Genomic DNA, 26,506 nt, shown 5'->3' with positions numbered 1-26,506 from the left:
AACATGGTCATAGAACACTAGCAATCCTTGGCTTATAGACAGTCTCTACCAGACATTTGCCAGTTGTATGTTTGAGAATAAGACTCTGAGGCAGAAGGGAATAGAAAATTATAATTGCATTTGAGTTCTTAGTTCTCTGCTGATTCAGCAGAGACTCTAGGGTATTATTTAGGAATACTCTCCATTAGGCAGAGTCTTCTCCTTTGGCCAGTTTGAAGTAGCGATGACTGAGCTGCCTGCTATAATTCCCCAAAAACCCAACTGCAAAACCAAAATGACGCAAGAGACTTTCTGCCTTCTTTTGCCTCCATTCATTTGCTGGACTTTTCCAGGCCGTATCGGTTCATGGAATGCTGGCAACGATGATTCACCTAATGCAACAGATGACGCAGCAGATGAGATCATGGATCGCATTGTAAAGTCCGCCACCCAAGTGCCAAGCCAGCGAGCAGTGCCTAGAGAGAGGAAGCGGTCACGAGCAAATAGGAAGTCATGTGAGTATACAACTATCAAATTTCTCAAAACAAGCGTATGGTCAAATATTTATATGTATGGGTGTAGGAACCAGGCCTTTAGCACGCAGACATGTATTAGTAGTTCGTAGTAGCTTGAGTGTATATTTACAATTGGTATGAATTCCTCTTACTATTGCTTAAATGATGTTGTATGCAGTGGGTGACTGTCTTCTACAGAACTTGAAATGTCCTTAGCAGTAAGAGAAGAAGAATGGTTTATGGTGCTTTAGAGCTGATGACAGTACTTATTCATAACTAGAGAATTCAGATCAGGACCTCAAATGGAGACTGCTTAAAATGCTATAAGGTACTGTGAACTGACATAAAGATTAATAGCTGTTTCTGTAGCTGAATTTATTCATAAAGCAAAAAGTAGTTTGAGATATTTCACCTTTTAAAATCTTTCTTTCTCGTGCTGTGTACTATCCTTCCACAGCCCTGAAAACAAAATGTCTGCTGCTGCTTGGCTGCAAGGTGGTTATAGAGGAGCTTAACTTCCACTGGGAAGAAAAGGTAGCACATCTATAAGGTGGTCTTTCAACAATGTAGTGTGGCCACAGGACGGAGCTACAGCACCCGAGTTTGAGTATTTTGATTTCATGCTTTAGTAAATACAGTGTTTAAGTGGTGATGATCTTTCTGGTTAGGTTTTTATTTTTCCTTATGTGCAAAAACTATTGTGATTACTATGAGAAGAAGAAGTACCCAAAGAACATAAGCTTGTAGTGTTTAATGTCATTCACTATATATGGCTTTTTGACTACCTTTCCATCCATCTTTTTAGCATTTCTGGGAAGTTAGGACAAAGAGGAGACAACAACAGTGAGTGAAAAAACACACAGATTTTCTTTTTTGTGGACTTGTTCTAATACAGTGAGTGATCAAAAACATTTAGTATAAGCAGTGATCGCTATAAACTAGCATGTGCTGAAAGCATATTCACTTTCCTCAACATGCTAAGAAAGGAACTTCTGCATGTGGCAAGAGCAAAAGAAAAGTGGACACTCTGGTTAGATGAGCCAGACTAAGCAAAGAAAATGAGCTGACACTGGATTGTCTGTCTTTGTCATACACTGTGCCTTACCTCTGTGGCATCACCTGCTGCTGCTACCCACTAGCCCACACAGTTCTGGTGTTCTGCACGTGCTGACTGCCCTAGTTGGCTTGTGCATATCAAATAAACCTCCTGTATGTTTGACTACTTCCATGGTTTATCCCATGCTAAAATATTACCTCTGTTAGCAACACTACCTTCATGCACATACACCAAAAAATCTTATTTCTGCTTGTTACCAGGTACCTTTTTCCCAAGAAAGCACTTGCTGCCAGAAAAAAAAAAAAAAAAAAAAAAACAAAACCAAAATGGGATAATGATAATAAAAATACTGTATATTTTTCCATGGAGCTGGCTTTTATATTCAGTAAAAACATTAACAGGGATTAAGCATTCAGTAAATGTTTAGGATGGGACTAATTTCCATTGTAATTAATCATGATAGAATCCAGCTCTTTTGCTTGTTTGTTCTTCAAGATCTGGGTGAGACTCTTAAGTGGATTAAAAGGCAGTCTCAAAACAAACATAAAGTTCAGTAGCTTAGCATCCCTTTCAGCTGACATGTGCTGAAAGGAAGTGTGAAAGGAGACTATCTTAACTGAACTGTTTCACTCTGGTAGATAGTCAATATACTGGATGATGAATGAATGATGTAGTTTAGCTCTAAAACACACTTAGCCGGACTGATAATACAGCACCTCCGGGAAAGAACAGAGACCAACCCTTATGAATGCGTGATGTGAGTTAAATGAGCAGATCTTTCAGGTAGAGATATAACACAGGTCCTATTAGAAAATGGATTTTTAGCATACTTCAATGATTTAGGTCAGCAGACACTATGATATTTTTTATCTGCAGAGCAAAGAGACCCTATTATCTGATGGGTGGTTCACCACCTTCAGTCTTCAGGCTCCCATACATACCCCTTGACTTTTGCCATAAGCTTGGTATTCAATCTATTCGTGGACATCAAAGCAAAACTCAGTTGAAAGGAATTATTTTCACTGTGCATCATGCTGCATATGTCTTATTGCTTTCAGTGCAGAACTGAAAATCTTATCAGGCTTACTTAGCATTCAGCAAAGATTTCAGTGAACCTGAGCTGAGATACATGTTTTTAGCAAAATCAGAAACCCAAAAGAATTATATGCAATTGCACTGTAAATATTTCCTGTGATTCAGGTAGAAGATTCTCATGGACAAGGGATTTTTTTGCCATAAAAAAGACAGAAAAATGTGAGGTAAAAAGCAAGTGATAATCAAGTGACTTGTAACTGGGGGAAAACAGAAACAGGAATATGGAAAAGGTTAAGTTAAAGTCAAGAAATATGTGTAATGGTAAAATGAGATGATTTGACCTGTTCATTTGAACCGTTTTACCTTTTGTAACAGCAGCATGACTGTATCTGGTATGCAGAGAGCTTAGTTAAATCTTAATGACACAGAAGAGTTTGAACTCCCAGAGTAATCAGCAGAACTATAAATTGGGAGGAGGAATAAGACAGTGAGTCATTCAACGAAAGACAGATGGAAACGTCTGTGTGTTGGTTGAAGATAGGAAGAGTCACAGAAAGCTAAGGTACATGGTAAGTGCATAACAGCTGAGTTCCTGTGATGATCTGCAGAGAAAGAACTTAATTCTGTGCTAGCCTTTTCCACCATGGAGGTTTTTAGGATCAGATTTGACATTATGAAGTACAGTAACCAACTGGAAGTAATTGCCCCATGGTGGGTGTTCAGTGACCTGCCTACCAGACATACTGGAGTGGTATATTATGTGAGAAAACAAAATTACGGTTGTGTTTGTTCATTAGAAGCCTCATCAGAAAGCCACAGGATTGAATGAGCCACAGAAACTGAAATGCTCTGTCACCCCTTGAGGTGGTTATTCAAAGATAGATTCAAGGCAAGTTGCCATGGGAAACTTCTGCTGGTGTTTTTTTTCTCTCTGATGCCCTTATTCTGTGTGTAAACAACAAACCCCAGCCTCTAGAGATGTCAGTTCAGCATATTTTAAAGGCATGAAATACAAATTGGGTTAAAAATATGATGTTTCTGTTCTTGAAGACTGAGGGCAGCTTTCTGTGAGAAAGGTTTTTATAACATTATGGGGAGCTGTTCAAAAGCAAGGAAATAAAGAATAATATAATTTGGATTGTCTGGTTCTCCCATAAGGTTAGGATGACCTTCACAAATGATGCCATAACAAAAAATGAGTGCAAAGGAAAATTGGGATAAAGAAGTTTTTCGATAGTCCAAATTTCAATTAATACAATTGTTGAAGTTAATTTTAGCGGCTTACAGAACAGTGTTACGAGCATTGCACCAGTGCATTTGGGGAAATAAATACTCTCTCTATGAGATGCCACTGAGATTTAACAAAAACAGTCAAGAAAGGAGGTGATTTAATACAGCGAGATGAATTTTAAAAATAATGTAACAGAGATAAACAGAGTTTGTTCTGAAGATTACATGAAGTTTGAGGTAAGAGAAGAAATTATATAAAGAATAGGGCTGCTTATAAAATCCTCTTACTAGATGAGCTTTTCACAGCATAACAAACCAGCCTGTGCCAGTTGCTTGAAACCAGAGGAGAAGAAAAATAGGTTTTACAGCCCCTGCAGTTTGAGGCAACAGAAGACACATGAAACTAGCAGCAGCATCTATAAGATAAAAATTTTACTGAAGTACATTTAATTAAAGACTCCCCCCTCCCAAACTTGATAATAGACAAACAGGAAGATAATGCTGTTTTCCTTCTTGTCCTGGATGTTTATTTAAAACATCCATCCCCTAACATAAAATCAATTCTCTCAGGATTAGACTCTTATGGAGGTGCAATCTGTGTTGCCCTCATGGACCTGGATAGATCTGTCACAGAATTGTATGATTCCCATGAGTCAGCATCATGAAAAATCACACTCCAATTTAATAGTCATGACTAAGCATATGGAAGGTATTTGCACTAATTCTGGTATACACAGAGCAATACTTGGAAATGCTGCTCAAACAGGTTTGATTCCTGACCTCTGTGAATGGCCATGGCAGGGCTCTGAAATCAAAGGACCAAGAGAAAGTCCTAAGGATTTGTTTGAATGCTGATTAAGCCACAGGTAGTAAAACTAGATCAGCTGACTACCAATTACCTTAAGGCTAGAGCATTGACCTGCAATTACCTTCCTCCTTCTGTATGAATTGTTAGTGTTAGCAACCTTCATGCTTGAAAATGTGTCTCCTGGCTCCCTGAAGTCAAGGCAGTGGTCAAAGGGTGGGAATCCCGATACAGTCTTGCCAACAAGTAATTCCAGGTAATTGCACCAAGGAAGCAGCTCTTTAATGATGGCTTGACTATACAGCACTGTTTGCGTCCGGATCTTTAGCTGACCCTGAACAGTAAACCATAATGTAGGGCCCAGGTGTGGCCAATACTTGATGGTGAGTAGCAGAGTGGTGGTTGCCTTGGGTTCTGCTGGAGACACCACAGAAAGGCTTGTTTTCATTCACATCATTTTAGCTCAGTGTCTCTCTGTGCAGTCCTATTTCTCTCATAATTTATTAAAATTTAAAATAAGCTTTAGATTTAAGTTAGAGAAATGGGTCTGGAGCAGGTAATAATCGAATCATAATTTAATTGAGTATTCAAATGAGAAAACTTGATCCAAATTATTTGTAATGTTTAAAAAAGAGAGAGAGACATGATAATGCCTTATTGTAGGCTTTGGAATCACATGTTAGTCAAGTAATATAACTTGTGATTGACCCTTGAGATATGGAAACATCTCATAAGGATTTATTGATTTATTTGCATTATGACTTGTGGGGAGTAAAAAATTCTTACAGTCATTATGCAGAAATAGATCTGAGGCACCACCCAAGTAATCTGTCAGCCTCGTGTGAGTGGACTGTGGAGGAGATAGAAATTGAGTGGAGATTACCTGAATTTTAGACAAATAAACTCAGGGCCAGTGGATTAAATTTAACTACAGAACATCCTAGGTCAGGTATTTCATGCTAAATTGCATCTTCAGAAAAAGTGAAATAGGAGTTGGCACACTGCCATCAGGTACCAAAACATGGGAAAGAGCTCTGCCAAAGGTCCAGGCGTGGAGACAAACTTTAGACAAGTTTTAGAAATGCATGCAATGCTGCTTTGGAATAAACATGTTTGTAAGCAAACAAAATACTAGATAGGAGACTGAATCCAAAGGTGTGTAGTTGTTGTTTGGCATTCACAGGGTGCTTCAGTTAACTTTTTCTTCTTCTTTTCTTTGTTTTTTCATTATTTTTCATTTTCATGTTTCTCCACTTACTTTTTCTGGCTATGAAAAGATACCGAAGTGCCAAAATACCAGGAGGGAGACTGTTCTTCTGGTATTTATAGCCTGACTAAAAGCAGGAGTTAATGGAAATTATGCTTTTAAAAAAATAAAAACCTTACAAGAAGAAGTCTATATAAAATGCTTTAAAGGCAAGCAACTTCACTTAGAATTTGCAACTAATTATTTGGGATTTGAGTAACTGGATCCTATCAGGAGTTAGAGGAGGGGGCATGGTCAACTAGTTAGTGATACACATTTAGCAACAATTCTTTGCATTTTGAAAAAGTGAATGTATCACTGATGGTATTCAGTATCAAAGTGTGTTTGTCCTCACACAAAGTACTGAGCCTTCAGAAGGTCAATACCCAGTTAATAAAAATCTAATGATTGAATGAAAACAGAACTTGAGATAAAGCACTTAAAACTCTGGCAGCTGGAAGGTTATCTCCATTAGATGCCGAGATAGCTAATGTCTTTTGGATGCCTTTTATGTAATACAATCTTTCATCCTTAGGATGGCAAGATCTTTGCAAAAATGACAGAACTAAACTCCGTGATCTACAATAAATAAAAAATAATAAAATATTTGAAATATTATATTAATATTGAATCTATTAGTAAAAATAAATTAAAAGAAATAAAAAATGAAATAAAATTTAACAGTACTTAATGAAAGATTTATAAATACAACTGACCACAGTAAACTGTAGAAATTTATATACCTGATCAGGTTGAGGCCCGCATAGTCCCATATCTCATCTGTGCCAGAGGCCAGCATCAACAGCTGTAGGAGAATAAACAGGAGAGGCAGGATTAGTTGAGTAACCTATAGGTCTCACTATGAGTTTTAATAGTTGTAAGTCAGTGTATTTATTTGAAATGTAAGGATGAATAGCTGGTTCCATTTTTTCAGTTTTTTTCAGTTGTAATTGATGACATATATAATTGTGATTGTTGATATTAATACCATTTCTAAATAGGTATCCATTTATTTATGATTGTTCAGTTTCTGCTTTACAATGTGTATTACATTTGTATTTATAGCTTTCTTTAAAGGTAACTTATCTTGACAGACAGGGATAGACATCCTGCTTTTTAACTGTTCAAATATATAGTACCTGTGTATGTGTTTTGTTTTTGTCTGTGTATTTGTCTCCATGAGTTTCAAAGTGTACCTTTCATGTCTGAAGTTTGTTCTAGAGCGTTTCCCTGGTCCTAGCACTGTGAAAGTGAAATTGCCATCATTCTGTACAGTTCTACATCATCTACCTGTCAAAACAAAAGATTTTTTGAAAGTTTGGTCTAAAAATTACTAAAAAAAAAATTGCTAGTAAAAGATGCTTAACTTCATTTTTCAGTCACTGTTTTAGAGGAATCTATGAGTCACTTCTATAATGAGTTTCATTCCGATACAAGTTATTTGTTTTGGGATTGATATCCTTAAACTTTGTGCTTGAAACAGTTTTACTTTTTTATATAAGGGAAGTCAGATATAAAATTAACCCAGCCTGGACCATTAAGTATATTCCTTAACTTTGCATTGGATTCCAGTACTGGTATTTAGAGATACTGTGGAATCTAGTATTTGCTCAAAATTGAGCAGCATTGTTTTAATACAGCAACTGAGAAAAAGGTGAAAAGTCATTGCATTGATCTGAGAAGTCAGAATTAAATATGGCATGTTTACAAAGAATAGGTATCTTTTCTCCCTGTTTATTTCAGTACACAGGTGGAAGACAGAGATGTTGACCACTACGCAGACATTCACATGCACATGTATGTTACATTACCCCAGCACAGAGGACATTGTGTAGGTACAGGGAAATAAACTGCTGCTGTTATGGGTTGCCCTTAGTCATTTTAAAGTGGCTGTCACCTCATGGGATTAAATGCCCACCAGACACGCTGCTCTGTGGAGGAAGAGGTAGCCACTGCTCAGGGTTTGCTCTTAGCAGAGTGCATCCTGGTAGCAGGTGAGGCCTGTGTTCCAACAGGATCCCACAGCGTAGGCAAACCACTGGCATTTTCTTCTGCTGTGTCTCCAGCACTGGGAGAACCAAAAAGAGGGAGTGCTCTGCAGCTTGCCATGGGCTTCCAGACAAGGATTTACAAGTGCTGGAATTTCTCTGGCCATCTCTTCTTGGCCAAATGGTGTTTTCTTTATTGCAGGAAAGAACAAGCAGGAGGTAATGTGGGAGAAACTGACAGGACATGAGCAGCTGATAAAGAGCAAGTGATGTCAGTATGCATAAGAGATAAAGCTGGTCATGTTCCCAAGTCACAGAATATTGGTATTGACATTTTCTAGATAAATACTTCTGTTATGGTATACTCTTTTGGTATACTCTTTTTCAACTGAAGTTCTGTAGAAAAAAACTCATTTTACCTCATTTTTTTGCATCTTGTTTGCATCTTGCAAGAGATACAAGTAGTTGTTTTCACTTTTGCCAGTTTTCCATTCACTGCATCGGTGAATTCATCGACATTAACCTCTGTTGTCATTTTAGTTGGCATATTTTAAAGGTATATTTCAAGGGTTTTGAATCCTTGGCACAGGATTCATTTCCAAAAGTGGGATATATAAGTTGTAAGTATTAAAAAAATATGTATGGTTAAGTTGCACACAGTTAGCCCTAAGTTGATAGGATATGTATTATATTTGGTTTATTCTCATATTGAAGTGGTTTTCAAGTTTATCAATGGTCAGTAATTTACTCCTTATTTACATCATCCTTCCTTCCTGAAAGATGATGATTATTTTCAGCATCTGAGTAAGAAATCAGCAGCAGTGAGTTGCTGGCTGACAAGTCACAGAGTTGTTATGGAAAGTGCTTCATTTGAGAATGAGAAAAGACAGGGAAGTACAGGTCTGCTTTTCAAGTTGCTTTACAAAAGAAATACAGCAACAAAAGCGATCTCTTATGTGGCATTCCAGAAGAGCATCGCGATATCACAGCTGCCAAGGAGAGCCCTCTGCTGCCATGAAGGAGTTTAGCACAAGGATCTGTAAAGGCAGGAATTTGACTACACTTAGGTGCGAGTGTCAAACCTGTTTGGAGGGAAGTCTGTCTTAGAAGATGGACAAAAATGTTTCACACAGAGCTATTCGGAATTTATCTTGCCCCATTACTATGTTACATATATATATATATATACATATGGCCTCCTGTAGGCAGTATAACACTACCTGATTAGCATAATTACAATATTATTTTGATCATAATTATTTTTAATCTGATGACTCATAGAGATGATGCCTTTTACTGTTTTATTTCCCAGCACAGATTCCCAGTGGAGATAATTAAGTTGCTGTCCACAGAGCCCGAGTGTTCAAACATGGACCCACTCCTCTGCTGGGTCACTCTCCAACAGACAGCTCTATGTTCATAAACCTGAGCTACCCCCTTGGAGGGTCATTTTAAAATTTCAAATGGAATGTAAAGGATGCATGCGCAAAACACTTGTGTTAGGCGGCTTACTTTCTGTATCCTATCTGCCTTTTTTTGTCCTGTGCATTGTTAACGTATAGTCTGGTCTTGAAAATAGCATATAGTGCTTACATGCAGACTCAGTTGTTGGCAAGCTCTACGCTCTTGATGCTTTACCTATTAATAGTGGAATCACTTCTGACTGATGAAGTTAAGTGGGAGAAATGATGAAAGAGATGGCAGCAGGATTACTTTTAGTAGTAACGTTTTATAGTGGAATTCACAGAAGTCCTGAAAAATAGGGTTTTCTTTTTCATAGAAGGCTTTCAAAGAAGGAGTTAAATCTTTTTTGCTTTACTGTTGGAACTATGTAAATGACAATCTGTGAAATACATAAAGTTGGAAAATTTAACAGTTTCAGCTACACATTAAATATTACTTTAAAACTCGTATGTTCTTCATGCAGCCCAGATTCTCTAAAGCAATGTTATTTTTTTGTTCTCTATAACACCTGGGATATAAACCACCTGGAGATGAAACACAAGTTAAACTTCCCTTACCAAATGCTACTTTGTCGTCTTCCACTGCTAGACGACTCTTTCTGTCACAGCCACCATAAGTTACACCTGAAGATGGTTGTGAATTACAGAGTTTCGTGTTACAGAGACTTGTGCCATCTATGAAGTGTGGACAGGACTCAAAGCAAAGCTGCAGGGCAGTAATAAGTAATTATACATCATTTATTGGAGCTTTCTATGTAGCTGACCCAGACAAAGACCACATTTCAGCTGTCTGTGCTTCCTCAGAGAAGTGCATGCTAAAGTCCAAAAATTCACCTACAAATCCCTGTAAGAAATGTTTTAGTACTTTTATTAAGCATTTAGGCCTATTTGCATTAAACAATGATATATGCATAATTAAACATAAGTACAACTTAGAGCAATAGTGACATAAAAACACAAATGCAGAAAAGGATTAAAATAAGAGAATATGAGCAAGACTGGATTGAACTTTTGAGTTGAAAATTGCCATAGCTGGATTCATTGAAGTCCAAGAGAATATGTTAACTGTAAATATATGAGAAAATAGACTGTGCAAGCTGGGTGTGGGTAGGTAACAGAAAATAAAACTAAGATATATGAAATTAAATGAAATGATGGAACTGGCCTGTACGGCCTCTCATAATCTGCCCTTCCTGCTGTCCTTGCTGTGTAAGTCTTAGCCACCTGGAATTTTCTTCATTCTAAGTCATCAGCTGGCAGCTGCATTACCTTTGCAGCTGGTACCAAAAGAAAGCTGTGTCTGCCACACCTTTGTAATAGGAATGACACTAATACTGTGACTTCTTGAGCAGGAGAGTGGTCATATCTCTTCTGCATTTCAAGTGACTCATCCATACAAGTGGAGACACACATGTCAAAAAACATTGCAAATGCAAGAATAAACAGCGCCAGCCAGACTGATCTTTACTGTTCGTTGAATCTTTATTAAAAAAAATAAAATAAAAAAAAAAAGGAAAGGGAAATTAGGAACATTATCTGCTTTTTAAAAAGAAAATCAAACTCTAGATAATTATATTCTCTGTCAAAGCCACAGGTAGGGAATTACTCTTTTTTTAAAACACTCCCGATGTATTGTGAGGGCTATGTATCTGTGTAGATTTTGACCCAATAGGCAGAGTCAAATTCATCAAGTTCATCATAAGCACACTGCATTCTGCCAGGATATCAAATAAAATTCTAGATTTCCTGATTAGCAAAAAATATCACACCCTCTGACCCCAGAAAAACAACATTTAGTTTCTTGGTTATGGGATCTCAGCAGGCCTTGCTTGTGACCAGAGTAAAAGTTATTTTCTCTCTATGTTATGTTTCTTTAGCAAATGTTTTAAAAATTGCTTCAAGAACCTAGAAGGTCACTTGAAAGTCTTATTTTTATTGTCACTGCCTCCAAAATACATTCCATAACTCAGTTTAATGTGATCTGAAGCAGGCCAAGAGTTTTACAAGCCAAGATACGTCTAGTACAGTTAGAGACACGACAGAGTTCAGTGAAGAGGGGAGAGTGAAAATCTAGTTTGGGAAATGTAATTTTGCAATGCCTGTAAAACATGGAAGGAAAATACCTCTCTGTATTCAGTTTTGATGACTGAATGTGTTCATGAGCTTTCCTAAGGTAGAGGAACCCTACCAAGTGCTTTGTGAGGACATAGACAAACGTCTGAGGATATCTGTTTAACAGCATGTTAAGATAAGGTTCACCCACCTCCCAGAGCAGTCCCTGCTCCTGTCAATAACTCAGCTTTCTCCTGGCTTCATCACTCACAAACCTCCATAGTTCACAAGCCAGTGCAGAGAATAGCGAGGCTGGAATTTGTTCCTGTGTGACTCATGTGCATCCATCCACTGTATCTTCAAGTGAGGGAATTTACTGTAAGTAATTTTCACTTATTAGATGTAATTTTTACATGAAAAGCCCCTTTATCAGGCCACTTTCATCTCCCTAAATACAAATTCCTTCAAACTACAAGTGGACTCATCGGTGTCAGACTGGCCTGTTGCATTGCAGGGACAAGAATTCACTTACCTGAGTCTCGACCATGATGCTGTCAGCTGTTATCCTGGTTGCCTGTTGATGGTGGACAGCTTTAATCTTGCCAGTAGTCACAGCACTTTGCAGTATTTGGCCCTACATGCTTAGTTTATGCAAGTCAGCGTCCATCAGTGAAAAGATTCTTCACATCTTTGCTTTTTAATAACTATTTTCTTGACAATCTGTTATGACCGCCAAAGACCTACATTGCTTGGAGGTCTTTTCTTCTAACTGCTGGCCTTGGAAGCTTAGGTTACTGGCATATCTTAAATTGAAGCTATCTTTCTCTGTATTACAAGACAGCAGAGATAAGTTAGAACAATCAGCTGAGGGATGCAGGGGGATTGTTTTGTTTAATTACAGCTGTGTACGTCCATGCAATTCATTGAGCATCGTCATTCCTACTTGTTTTTCAGTGGCACAAAAAGTCCATACCTGAGGTTTGACTCTGTTGTGCGAGTCATGCAGAAAACCCAGAACAGGGCACTTGTCACATGCTGCATACAGTATTTCTTTTTTTCAGTCATCCAAGGGTTAATAGACGAGATCCTCAGACTAAGATTTTCATATGTTTGATGGGTACGCATCTGGAGATTCAAAGAGAAACCTTGCTTATGTAAATAAGACTTCTTAGTTTTCTTCCTCATTTGGCCATGAAGATGGTTTCTACCATGATATTTTAACTCCTGACTGTGACTTCTGAATATGAACTCCTCTAATTTTCTTCAAATAGGCCTGTATGTTCTCATAAATCCATTTGGTTTTTCCTAGTAAACTAGTAATCCTGTCACTCAGGATGATGGAGGAATTTAAACAACTGTATACTGCTTGGTGGGAGTTAGAGGCACACATTTCCCTTTCAGTTGCTAGACAAAGTCTCAGCCCAGATATTCGTGCAGTAATAATTGCACTGACCTAAAGAAGGCCATTCCAGAATTACATTGTCATAAATAAGAGCTAAATTTTGCTTATTCCAGTACATGATCAGTGTTAGGAGAGCACCCCAGTTCCTGTTAAATGTTTGCAAACAGGATTAGCGATTGCTTTCCCTCGCTCTGCCTGTCTTACCATCTGACAAGAAAAATAACTTTGTTTTACAGTGGTGATTGTTCTGCGTTTGCGAATATGAGGGATTGTGGTCCCAGAGAGCTGGGGATGTGTGTGAGAGCAGCCACGAATATGTTCGATTTGAAACTTCTGCAAAAGTGTCTGAAATGTGGAGATTTCTTCTGCATTTGGTTTTCCAGTTCACATTTGCCTGCAGTGAGAAGGTGTAATGTCATCTAGAGAGTCATCCAGTGAAAGTTTGGTCTCCTGTACACGTATTTATTTAACATGACTCTGCTACCTGGTGGCCAAGCTAGCTATGGTCTGTGTTTGGCTGCATGTGGTAGAGGGTACAGAAAAAAAAAAAAAATGTTCAGGGGAGAGAAAGTGCAGGCAGCTAAGTGGGAGAGCTGCATGGGGAAGTCTTTGCTTTTAGTAAGACAGAAATATTTCAATTGCAGCTTTCTTGGATTTGTTCTTTCACTCCTGATATTGTTCATTTTGATATAGAAATAAGCATTGAGTGATTCACTGATACTTTAAGACCCGAAGACATTTCCTAGCTCACGTCTAGAAATTAACATTTGCCACCGTGGACATTTGGGTATCAAATCTGAGCAGTATAAAAGTGTGCCAGTGTTGAGGACTGACTAAACAGTCCGTGTTGGGTATTCCACACCATGGACACCGGAGCATTTATTTAAGTATGTTGCTGTTCTGGTAGTACTTTTTGTGTTTCTTAATCTCACCTTTATCAGTTGCATTTCACCTTGTACTGCTTTAAGCTAAGCTTTGTTAAACTTGGAAGGTGTTGCTGATCAGTTTTGTAGGAAAAAGTGGGTATTATAAAAGGCTGCCATGCAGACTCCTAGCGGTGATTAATAAGTGTGCAAATGCTGAAGGAAAAAGGAGTGAGCTTTGAAGATAAACTTTCAAGTGTTTGGTAAGGAGGAACAGTTACACATGTGGCACACTCAGCTTATTTGATTAACCTTAGTAACTGATGAAAGCGGTTTGACTATCAAACATAGATCATGTTTGTTCTACCTGCATGGTATCAAATGTTCAACCGTGCCATATTTTCCTTCTCTTATCCTCTTGTTTTTCACACTGACCATTCCCTCCTCTCACTCCTGCTAGACCCTTGAGCGTGACCACCCAGTTTCAGCTACATGGACTGAGTATCTCAATAAGTTTGTGGTCTTAATTTTGCTAGATGATAGCGATGCAAGAAGTCCTTAACCACTGTTTGCAGTTGGTTTCTCTACTAGTTTCCTCTAGATTTGATTATTTTGGGGCTCTGGATATATTTTTTTCAACATAGAGTTGTTGTTTATGCTTTGCATGCAGCTTAAACTTCTGAATGTGCGTTTTGTACCTGAGGAACATCAAAGTGTGGAGTGAACACCCCATTTATGTCCATTAAGCCCATCCACCTGAAAATCATGGCACCAGTAAAACTAGGAGGACGCTAATGCTCAGTGTATGCAGTCACATAGTCACTTGTTTCTGAATAAAAAAGGCTATCAGAAAATTTAAAAGTTTTATGTCAGGGCTATGAAGTCAGAACACTTCATAGAAAATTTAGGAAATGAGATTTAGTCCTAGATTTATCATTTAGATTCAACTAAAATGCTCCAGACTATTAATGGCAAAGATGACTCAAATGGGTCTAGGGTGGGGGAGCATTACAGGAGAAAGGGAAGTGTGTATGAAGACAGTAGTTTTAATTATTTGAATTGACTGTAAAGTAGCCACATTTTTAACCTTTTAACTTCTGGGTGGGTTGGGTTTTTTTACACTTGTAAAGGCTCATGTAGGATTTTATAGTGTAAATTCAATTGAGCCCTATAGAGATCCAAAACCGCTTTAAAAAATCTTTATGAAACTATAAAATAATAAGGCAGATGATCCTTTCTGTAGACTGAAAATCACTTGATACAATTTCAGATAAAAAAATCCTAAAATTTCTTAAAAGTTTTTGTTGACTACATGTCAAATGACAAATGTCTTTTTGCCTGATTTGAGTTGCTGGGTATTTGATGCTCCCATGGATTTGGCACAGGGCATTATTCAGTGTTTCTGATCTTGGGGCCCTGAGCACACAGCAACTTTTGATTTGACTCAGCTTGCATGTTAACAGTTTTTTTTTTTCAGCTGAAAGTCTTCATGTAATTATCACTTCTAATTGTTTGCATTTTCTTTGGATTTTTGTTGTTGCCTGCTTTTGGAACTTTACGGCTATCCAGTGAGAAGGACACTAAAGAGTGGACTAACACCAGAAGAAGCCAAAGCACTGGGCCTCATCAGCACCTCTGAGATGCAGGTTTGATGTCCCAGAGGTGGCGACAAGAGCCATTCATCTGAAGCACATAGGCTGACAACCCTTCGGTGAGGCATTGACTTGCCAGCCTCCTCTGCTGCTCCCAACATCCTGTCCTCTGATAGTGCGATTTTAATAAGCAACAAAAAGCAAACCCCCCCCCAGCCAGGGCAGAAGAAGGGTGTGCTGCAGCTCAGCACAACATCCGGACAGTAACTGAGGAAGCATTTGGGTGCTTGTAGTTGAAAGCATACGGCTTCTTCTTCTCGTGGTGTGTTGATGTGGGTAGGAGGGGGCTCTCTCTGAGTTAGCTGTCATTATGTGAGCTGTGTTTACGTTGGCTTTCCTTGTGCCCTGTTTTAGTCATTGTAAATGTATGGCATTTTGTCAATGCGAGGAACAGTCCTTAAAGAGGCAAAATAACCCCTGTTACAGCAACACCAATTTTCCTGAAGTAGATTCATTAAGCAAAGATGCACAGTCTGTGCAACCCTGTGGTTTGTTGGGGGTTTTTTGTTATTATTTTGCCACCAAAGAATGTAAAAATGTATGTGTACCTTTGTAAATGTACAGAATGAATGTGTGGACATGTGTGCGCGTATCTATACACATACAGTCATGGTGTGAAATCATGCTCTTGCTGAAGCCAGCTGGACCGTGATTTTCGTGCTGGGGCCTTACTGTTCCACCTGGACAGGAGGAAAATAATGTCTTTTTGTAGGAACTCAATGTTATTCAATGGGATTCACCCTGTGGGGCAGGAGATGGCCTGCCATACAAGTGGAAAGTTTAGGATTCTGAATTAATATGTATTAATCACACTCATACTGTACATAGCAGCATGCACACAGAGGAGAGGACACAGAACACCTCCCTCTCGTTGAGCTATGGCTGTACTGTGCTCTTGTACAGTTTCAAAGAGATCTATGCCAACAACTTTATGTACTAGATAAATGCATTCAGATGCTAAGATCAAGAAGTTTTGTTCACTTGCCTGTGCCCTTCATGCTGCGTTTGTCTGCTGCAAGATAATGTGGTGATGATTTTATTTCAAATTAGTGGATCTGAATATGAAACAGCCCTGCTAAAAGGCTGCTGCATTTTTGCTGTTCTTTACTCTTTTTGTGATTATCCTTGATGAAAGTGGAGAGGGTACCATGGTGAACACTCCAATATGTTTGTCCTTATCTCACTGTTTTATAACTGACTTTTATAACTGCCCTCAGCATGTGTGTTTGAAGAACCTTTAGTCATCTTGTCTGCCTTTGAGGACATACACAGCAGTGAAGATGAACTCAACACAGTCACCCTAGCCAGTGCTGAGGCACTGTGAAGAGAACTGCAAACAACGGTAACGCAAAAGGGAACTTTTTAAGCCAAAGTCTGTATATGGCCAATTGATACTCAAGGATGCACAAGACTATCTCTTTCTGTTGCCTTAGCCTCTAAGATTAAGGGTGTATCTGCACATCAGTAACAGCTGAGGCTTCCTTCAAGCTAGTTAAGTGGGGAACTGCAGCAGTTTAGTCATGGTAACAGGGTTTGATTTTAGCTGCAAAACACACTTGAAAAGTAGGGTTAAGTAATAGTCTATGCTGGGCTCCTAATGCCGTGGCTTTGTTGCTTCTGGCACCTAAGCTAGGTCAGGTACTGCAAGTTATTCTACTCTGCTCTCATTAAGGGTGGGATAATTGCTGAAGATCGTTCAGGATACTTGAACCAAACACAGTAAACCTTTGAAACTTTGGTCATCCATCACAACACATTGAGCGCAGCATCCGAGTGATGAAAAAAGCAGATAGCTGACAACACTGCAATGAGTTTTGCAATTGAATGTCCTATCTATACTGTCCACCCTCTTGATCATAACATTTAATTCTTTATCTGGCAATGCCTTGGATCTTCATGTTTCAGGGTCCATGGGGTAGAAAGGTGCTAATGAGCAAGGATTCTCAAGCACAGCATTGAGTCTGATGTGGTTTTCCCCTCACCTTGTTAAAAAGTCAATTTTACAAGTAGGGAGAAGGCAGTAGTTGTGTAATTAATAAAATGAATCGTGTATTTGAAAGCTATGGAAAGAAGGAAGCTGGTTAGGGAACAGAAAGAAGTGGCATATAATTAATTTCACTGTCATCAAGCAAGACCTACAAGCATCTGGATTTTAAAGTGGAACTTTATGTGCTGCTCACCATTATGGGCTTTAAAAATCTCTCTTAAGGATGCTTAGAACAAAGGAATGAAGGTAATGGGGGTTTGTGGAGGTCTTTGAAGTCTGAAACAAGAGGAAGATACCCTGAATGTAATGGTTATGTTGAACTGTGATACTTGCTAAGTGAGAAAAGAAGCAAAAATGCAACAAAATGCATTTATGCCAACAGAGGTCCTGTATTTGATTGGAGGGAGAAAATCAATCAATTTCTTAAAACAGAATAATTAAAATGTGCTGAATGTGCAAAGTAGGTGGCTGTTGGTGACCACTTGCTAACAGGAAACTAATTTGTCTTTCATTTAGACATAGTTCAGCATCTGTGTCTGAAACACAATAGCTGATTAAATACTCATAGTTGGGTATATGTATTTTTCAAGAATTGTGCAAAAAAAGTGCAAAACTTCATATGCCCCTTATGGAGGAGAAAATTAGATATGGGGAGTGGGGTTAGAATAAGTTCAGGAAAAAAAGCTCGTTTCTTTCAGATTCTCTGGATGCAACTGTCTTAATGTGAAGCATATTCTTCCTTGTCTATTTTTCCATTGTGTTTCTTTTTCTGTTCCTGCTCTGTATGTGTAAAACCAATACCATTTTTTCTGAAGGATAACTTGGTCTTGTTTATGCAGTAGTGTACAGTCAGCTTCATTCCACTGTCTAAAATGTTTATTGCAACAAGGTCATGAAACACAGTAACAATGCAAGAACTACAGAAAAGATTTCCATTTTGGTTCCTAGTAAAAGTGGCACAGTGGCCCAATGTGCTAATCTGTATGGTGGCAGTATTTCCTCCAGAGTCTGCTGGCGTGTCCTGACTGTGGAAATAACATTTGTTCCCCTTCATCTGACTACTGGATTCCAGATGAATTGGAGGAATTGGTTATATTTGCATGCCTCTGTCTGTCTGTCTAATCAGGTTGTAACCTTCAGGTTTTGAGTTGCTGCCTGCCCCTCCATCATCGAAAGAGCCCACTGTAAGGAAGTAGCAATTGTTTTAAAATGCGTGTGAGATGTGGATTGCTTTTGTGACAAATATAAAGGTCTTGGAAACACAATGTAGTAACACATGTTCCCATTTCTCACTTAGAGCTCCATGAAGGCTGTTTTTAAACACTTGCAGCCATAATAACTACCTCTCTTTCTCATAGTACCAGTCAGCTGCAAATGTAGCACTCAGAGTTCTGTATCTCCACCGAGCTCTCAGAGTTGCTGCTGGTGTTCATTCCAGCACCCATCTGCTGCCAATAACTTGTCTGTCCGTCTACCAACATAATGCCTTCCCAATTTGGATGCTGAGGTAAACTTTAGCATATGAAATGGCCACCAAAGGGAAACTATCCTAATTTCCTTTCATCTCTCTTGGTGTTTAGAAACAGACTGCATAGCAATACTTTGTATTCCCTTGCTCCCAGCTGAGGGATAACTTTTAGTAGCAGTTATATGGCTGCGGTGAAGAAACACCCCCAGGGAATGCTGTGTGCCACAATCGAGAGTGAAAGATCCCTCACAAAAATTAAATTCATCACTCTTCACCTTTCAGTAAGGCCAGGCACCAGGCTCATGGATTCCAGATGTTTTATAGCCCCTTGGCTGCTATGTGTGACCCTTCTGTTTAGACATAGATCCCTGTCCATAATCCAAAATCAACAAAAAAAATGCTGGTTTAATGAGGGTCTTTCTTGCTCCAATAAATACTGGAAACAGCATAAAAGCAGTGTTCAAAATACATTGCTTTTTCTCTTTTGACCCTCTTTTTTCATAAATCTCTGCAGTGATCAACTCTGTCAGCAAAATAAGGCATCAGATTTGTAGGTAGACAAGACTGGCTTTTACCTTCATAGAAAGTCATATATATATATATATATATATATATATATATGAAAGAGTTCATGCCCTGATTTAACAGAAATTGGTTGTCAGAGTCTTGGTGTGACTGAACAGCAAGGGCCTCCTGCAGGGTGCTCCGTTCCCCCTCAAGATACTAGATAACGTGGCAGGCGAGCACCTTAAATCCCCAGTGTGCTATATGCTCTAGACATACCCTGGCAAACGCTAAAAGCTATTGACAAGTCACAAGTGAGGACTGCAGCATCTCCTGAAAACCCGAGGAGCACAATGCCACTGTAGGTGCAGTAAATATTTCCTTGTATCGGGCACCGCTCTACGCCGGTGTCCCTGGTAGTGTAATAACAACAGCGAGCGTCTGCCTAAAACGCTTTAGAAACAGTTGGCTGGTGGTAGTAGTCTGGATTCAGGTGTGTGTACACTGTGTGGTTATTGTTTTTACAATGCTTTGATTTCACTGAAATGAATGGGGACAAGGCAATGGCCTACCAGCTTCACACCCTTTCTCCTCCCGCTACATCTCGTAGGCAGGCGTACACGCTGCCTGCCTCGACCTAAAGGATGTGCAGGGACATGGTATCAGACAGAAGCATGAGCATATTTCTCTCTTTCCCACTCCTGTACGCTCACTGCACATGTACCACTCCTTTCATCGATTTCGAGGTGGGTTGTGCGTGAGTGTGCAGGCAGAGCCTGACCCTGTGTGCTGGGATGATGGCCCTGCATTTCCAGCCTCGGGACGCAGGAAATACTTGCCTAAACTGTAAGGACTACAACTGTTGATGTTTCTCCAAAGGAAAAACTGCCAGGTACTTACAGGCTCTGAAAGAAAATAAACTGAAGCATTTTCTTAAGAGAAAATATGTGGTTACAGGCAATTGTTGAAGATGATTTGCAAACACTCAAACAACCTGTAAGGCTTACCTTCCTTTTTTTTTTAATAGGGCAGCAATTGGCTCAATTGGCATTTCAGATACGATCCCAAGAAGTTTTTGGCAAGCAGTGTAATAGTTACATAGCAATTAATGCAAGAAGTTTCAGAGATGTTCTATAGTTTTATGTTTACGCAAAAAAAAAAAAAAAAAAAAAACGAAAAAAAAATTTTTAATTAGTCCATTTCACATTGAGTGGCATAGAGATATATTTTGTTTAATCACTATCTAATACAGAGGCTTCTGTGAAAGAAAAAGTTTATTTGTAGCATTGGGTACATTTCTCCTTTTTAAAGACTGTCTACGCGTATAGTGTCCTTTTTTGTGAGCTGGGAATTGTAAAAAAATGTAAAGTAGAAAAGGATGTGTTTCTTAGGCAAAGGAAAAATACTGTAAAATTGTGTAAATGTCACTACTCATGTTTTTTCATGTTTTGTGTAGCATAGTGTAAAATAGGCTTTCCAGCAGTGTTATTCTGTGAATTGTAATTTAAAAAACAAGCCATGCATGGGCAGAGATATTATCTACAGGTCCTTTTGGTTGAGTTTTTGTTTTTGTTTGTTTTCTCATTCTAGGTTAATTTGTTTTATGTTAAATTTAATTGCCCATAAAACCGCATTTTTGTTTCTCAGTTTTATTTCATAAAGAACTTGAATTACTCTTTAAGATTTTACTACACACAAAGCTCACCTACCATTTGTGTTGATCCTTCAGAAGCTTTTTCACATTTATTCTAAACCAGGGGATTTTCTTTTTAACACACCCCTCATCTGCCTCTTCTCCCCCCACTCTCCCCACTTTACTGTCTGAAAAGATGCAATCACACTTTTTTTTTTTTTTTTTTTTTTTTTTTTTTTTTTATCCTGTGCCATGCAGGGTCAATATGGAAAACTGACCACAAACCTGTGTCCAAAATTTCTTAATATAAGTAGTTAAATGGCTCACCTCTACAGCGTTATGTAAACACATCTTGCAATAAAGCTTTATAAAGCACTGACTGGGCTGGTTCTGGTTTTGTTGATGAAGCCAATCACGGGAGCTTCAGTGGGAAATGGGTGGGAAGGGGTAATGGGTTCTTTTTTTCATATCCTCTAAGTATCTGCAAAGCCACCATGTGGACAACAAAACAGCTGCCATTAAGCCATCTGGGTGGTCTCATCATAAAAAACTGATCTTTTACCCCTAGTTTCACAAGTTGAGCCTGATTCCTAATCTTGAGTGAAGAAAATGAAAATGTGTCTCTGGTTCTCAAGGATTTCAGTAATCCAGCCCTACAAATCCTCACTAAACATACAGGGTTACTGCTTGCTGCCATTGGCTTGGAGTTGGTTCCTGCCTTAAAAATACTCTGTGCTCAGAGCACATTGCATAAAGGTACGAGATTTATAGAAGCAAATATAAATAAAATGAAAGACTACCTGTGTGCAGGGGAGCGTTTCAGATTGCATCTGCATCAAGATGTGAAACACTCCATGTCTGCCAGGGCTTCATAACTCTGAAGGTGGCCAGTAAACGAGTCATGCCTTTAACTTGGCTGAAATACATTTCATGCATCACTGTGGAATGTAATTTTCTGGTGGCCATCTATGAGTGCACCTGGACAGGCAGTGGTCTTGCAGTTTTCTTTATTTGCTGGTGTCTGATTCTTTCTTTTCTTGCAATTTCCCCACATGTGAGAGAGCCCAAGCTGACAAATGGGATGTCCCTAGCCCTGTGGAGGGTGACCCGTAGCACAGGGAGTCTTGCACCTGCTCTGAGTGCAGGTTCGGTGAGTACAATGAGAAGGGGGTCAAAATGACACGCAGAAACTTAAAATGCTCAGATTTCTACTGCTAGTCCTGCAACAAACTACTCCAATTCATTGGTCTTCAGAGCTGCACACGTAATAAAGTCAAAGTCCGTTATTCAATGACAGCTACACATGTTTTCAGAAGCATCCTCAAAGGTAAAATAGGTTAACGGAGAGTCTGAGAGAGAATTTTTACCTGTGGTTTCAGAGATTGTAGGAGCTGATATAAAAAGCTAGGTATGTAAACCTCCATAGGGAAAAACACCACCTTCCTCCTTTTTAATTAGTTTTTAAAGCTATTTCAAATAAAAAGTTGCCTTCTGGGATATGGCTGCATCCCTGAAAGAGCTGCTTAGCATTCCAGATGCACTGGTGTAAAGTCTAGAGGATGAAAGGCTACTAGCCAGAAATGTGGTAATGCTTTTTAAAATAAATATATAAACCAAGTTTATTGGCCAGACACTTCTCTTTTCTATCACAGCATATCCATTAGCAGTTCTAAATTCCAGATGTGCAATGACAATGCATACGTATATTTTTCAGACCTGGTGCCCAGTCAGAACTCTTACGTTGTCACAGAGCAGCCTCTGGCCTGTAGTCAGAGAACTAGTAAGTATGCAGATTATCCATTGCACAGCTGCGTGCCCTGGTTTATAGATGCTTCAGAACAGTTTGAGAACACACAACTACAGAAAAAGATGCATTTTTTTCCTATTATAACTTCTCCAAGTTTTCTGATGGGAATGCAGTTTGGAAAATGGAGAGAGCTGTTCTTGAAGCTTTACCTCTTGTGAGTTTCTTTGCAGGAAATGAAGAATGACGGCTGTACTTCGTTAGTCAACTATCTGCTGAGATGGACCTCTGCTGGGAAATCCCGAAAGGAACACAGTCTACGTGAGGTGTCATGCCAATAAGGGCCTCTATTCCTGGCTTTTCCTGAACGATTTTTGAGCAGGAGCAGGACTCCTCCATCTGTGGAGGTATTCTGCTCAGTAATACTGCATTTCGGTTCCTGGGAGTCAGAGGGGGCTGTTCTCCTCCCCAGCACCCACCCCTCTCCCACCACTTCACCAAGCATGCTGTCTTGCTTAAGCTGAGTCAAGAGCCTTTCATTTGTTATTTATCTGGATCTATCTGGAAAACCCCATGGAGCATGTAACGTACAGAAGATGCGTACCAACTCTGGGGAGGGCGAGACCCTTTCGGTGTCCTAAATGGGACTCCCAGGATCACCAGGCACATTCTGCACCATTATTTCTGTAATGATGACCAGAAATGCTTTAAGTGTATGTTAAAAACTTATAAATAAGTTTATAGCCCGGTCTTGGTGAGTGTTCAGATCTCACTGCCTAGACAACAGACAAAATGACTAGTCTTAACTTTTATACATATTTTCCTTTGTTTGATCCATACTTAAGGTAATACAAGAAGAGCAGCAGTTAACAAGCAACTAAGAATAAGAAAATACCAGTGAAATCAAACGGCACTTGAAACTGGACAAACTTGAAGGCAAAGATGAGGTCAAACCCATGTCACAGACTCCAGTAAATATTGTACTGGAACTGTCTCAAGGCAACATTAGCCAAGCCTCTCTTGAAAGAGCCCCACGTTTGATTAACAGAAGTGATTTGAAATCTTCTCCCTGGTACAGGGAGCACAAAGCCCTTCCACAGGCAGGCAGGGCTCAGGTGAGGGACCGACAGGTGCCAAAGGCTCTGGAGTGTGTCCATCGCCACAAAGGCACATGCCATGACTGCCTGTTGTATGTAAGTGTTTGTACTAAAAACCTTGGAGTAACCTGTGAAAACACATTTCTTGCAGGTATCCAAAAGTTACAGCAGGGTGAAAATTCTCCTTTTTAATAAAGCAATGAAATATTCAGACTCTTGAACGAGACCTCAAAAAAATGAATCCTTCTTCCATCCTTGTCCAAACTTCCTATAACTATGCACTCAGAGGCTTAAATAATCTTGGCAAGATAAAGCAAAGGAAAATTATTGTTAAAAAGAGGCCCTGGGTATCGTTTCAACAAACTTTTTCCCCACATAAACTTACGGAAAATTATTGACCTCATAGCAAAGTCAAGAAAGAAAGAAACTTCTTAAGAAATGCTAAGATACCTATTTGAACACGAACTAGACTGCCTCCACATAGGCTTTTCTGCAACACCTCCCAAGTATACTGCGTTAATTATAGGGAACAATAGCTATATGGCTTAATAAATAACAGTCTAAATAATCACAGTATCGACACTGATGACCTATATAAAGCTAGCTGTGAGTATGATGATAAAGTATATTGAATATCAGGCAGTAGTGACTAAAGCCAAATGAAAATTTGATGCTGTTGGCTCTGTGAGCAATGAAAAGAGCCTGATGGACTTGAGTGAGGTTGAATCAAGCCCCCAAAGATAACTATTGCAATGTTAAACTTGATGGAAAATGGAACTGTTTCTCTGACAAAAAGGCCCTAAATCATTTTAACCTCATCAGTTTCACTAGGGAGTTCTCTTTCAAGAACAGATAGCACACTATAGCCTGAAAACCAAGAGTGAATCCTTGCTTCCAGAGAAATTATCTGAAATGTGTTCAGATTACAAGCATGTGGGATGAAACACAGCTAGCATCCAAAATTATATAGTCTGGAAGTTCTACATCTTTTTAGAAGCCAAAACACTGTAAAGTCTGAAAACAAAACAACCTGGAACAGTCAAATGCAATATTGGTTGGTGTGTTGGTTTTTTTTACTATGGAACATGACAACTATTAAATTTCCTCATAGTAAAATCAAATTTTAGTAGAAACTCTATCATTGTTACAAAATTCTTTACCACATCTTTACAGACAGACAAGGGTAGATGAGTTACTAGAAACTTGGTTAAGTTCAAGGCTGGTCTTAAGAACTACTGGTGTAAGAAGTTTCTTGCCATGCAATTTTGCTTAATGTAATAGCTCCTTCTCCAAACCTGCATCCTCCACGCAATGTTAACTTACACCATCTTTAGGTTTGGGTTTCTTTCCTATGGTGGGAATAATTTGGTTGCATATAGAATGATGTGTTAATTGCTTATTATTCAAAAATATCCTACAAATCTTTCTAAAGGTAATCGGGGTATTCATAAAGTTCTAATTACTTGATATTAGTTAATCTGAGAGTGGGTTTTACATTAAAGTACGTAAAAGATAAATATTCAGATTTTATAATAACTCTCACCAACATTATAGAAATTGTTTGTGGAGAGTGCATCTGTGTGCATATTTATGCTTATGGCATTTCACAAGTGGATTTTTGAATATGCAAGTAGATTTTGTAATCTGGTATCTTTTTGTTTTGACTTCTGAACATATTTTTGCAAGGTGGAAAGGCAATGAGATGGTTATGAGTGGTTTTACTTGTGGAAAGCGTTTATTGGTAAGGGAGATGGACAGTGTGAAAAAGTAGCAAGGCTTCTTGCTCTTTGCATCTTTCAGAGCATGAGCTCTCCAACCAGCAATGAAGCAGAAGACCTGGTACACTGGGATATGGATCTCCTGAAGAATGAGCACCAGTTTTTCACCTGTTTCTTACACAGTGTTCACTTCTACAGTCACAACTTCTTACATGTTTAGACATCAGAAGTTCACAAGATCCCAGTAAGAGGGAGCACTGAGGCACATGTGAAAACTGAGACTCCATCAGAGAGGGGTCCTCCCTGCAGAAAGGACACTGCGGGGTGAGGATTTGGGTAACAAAAAGGAAAGCCAATGGCAAGACCCAAATCAGCAGTACAGGGTAAAAGTAAGTGAGGGGAAGCCTTAATGACAAGATTCTTGTTTTGATATCAGGTGAATCCAGCAAAGAAAACTGAAGAGCTCATTTTAGCAGCAACAGTAAGCCCAGATGCAGTAGTAAGTTTGAAGGAGGGGGGATGTTTAGTTGAATGTGCAAGGTAGAAAGGCTGACTTTAGAGAAGTTGTGTATTAATTAATCTACATGAAAACAAGAAGGGGATGGATTATGACCTGTGTGACCATAAGGAGAGAAGGGCAATACGTACAAACAGAGAGGACAAGAAAGGGGACATCATACATTTCCCAACTGTTAAATGGATTTGCCTTAAGCAGGCTATCTAAAATCTGTTTTTAAAGAGTTTGAAAACTGCCAAGATTTATTTTTTTGCAATGAGCACCAAAAATATAAATGCAACATAAATGAGGCAAACATCACAGAAAGAAGCTATTCTGGGCCATGCTGCCTTCAGAACATCACAAATTACTTCAGTCCATGGCAGCAAGGACATCACCTCTTGTTGGGCTATACCAGGGGTCCTCAAACTGTTTAACCAGGGGCCGGCACACAGATGCAGTGGCAGGCAGCCATCTGCGGCTGCTTGGTTTCCCCCCCAACCCCCGGCGGGGGGGTCTGTAAATACCGTGGGCTGGATTGAGGACCCTGGGGGGCCGTATCCAGCCCACAG

At 39.1% G+C, this 26,506-nt stretch overlaps 1 protein-coding gene across 12 annotated transcripts in view; it reads left to right on the top strand.

The window, feature by feature from the left end:
- FHOD3 (formin homology 2 domain containing 3) overlaps positions 1-21,256 on the top strand; it is a 450,149-nt gene extending 428,893 nt beyond the window's left edge. For 5 of the 12 annotated variants that reach the window (XM_080379989.1, XM_080379997.1, XM_080379994.1 and 2 more), the window contains 2 exons: positions 333-494; positions 15,205-21,256. In XM_080379989.1, the coding sequence (XP_080236115.1) occupies positions 333-494; positions 15,205-15,287 (245 nt within the window). In that variant the 3' untranslated portion in view covers positions 15,288-21,256. Of the gene's footprint in view, positions 1-332 lie in introns of all 12 variants that reach the window. The other 7 variants (XM_080379988.1, XM_080379993.1, XM_080379998.1 and 4 more) reach the window with 3 other exon arrangements.
- Positions 21,257-26,506: the final 5,250 nt, after the last annotated feature.

Source organism: Falco punctatus (genome assembly GCF_963210335.1).
Source record: "Falco punctatus genome assembly, chromosome: 3".
Taxonomy (NCBI): Eukaryota; Metazoa; Chordata; class Aves; order Falconiformes; family Falconidae; genus Falco; species Falco punctatus.
The sequence above is the reverse complement of the archived record's forward strand: the minus strand, read 5'-3'. Positions and strand labels throughout refer to the sequence as shown.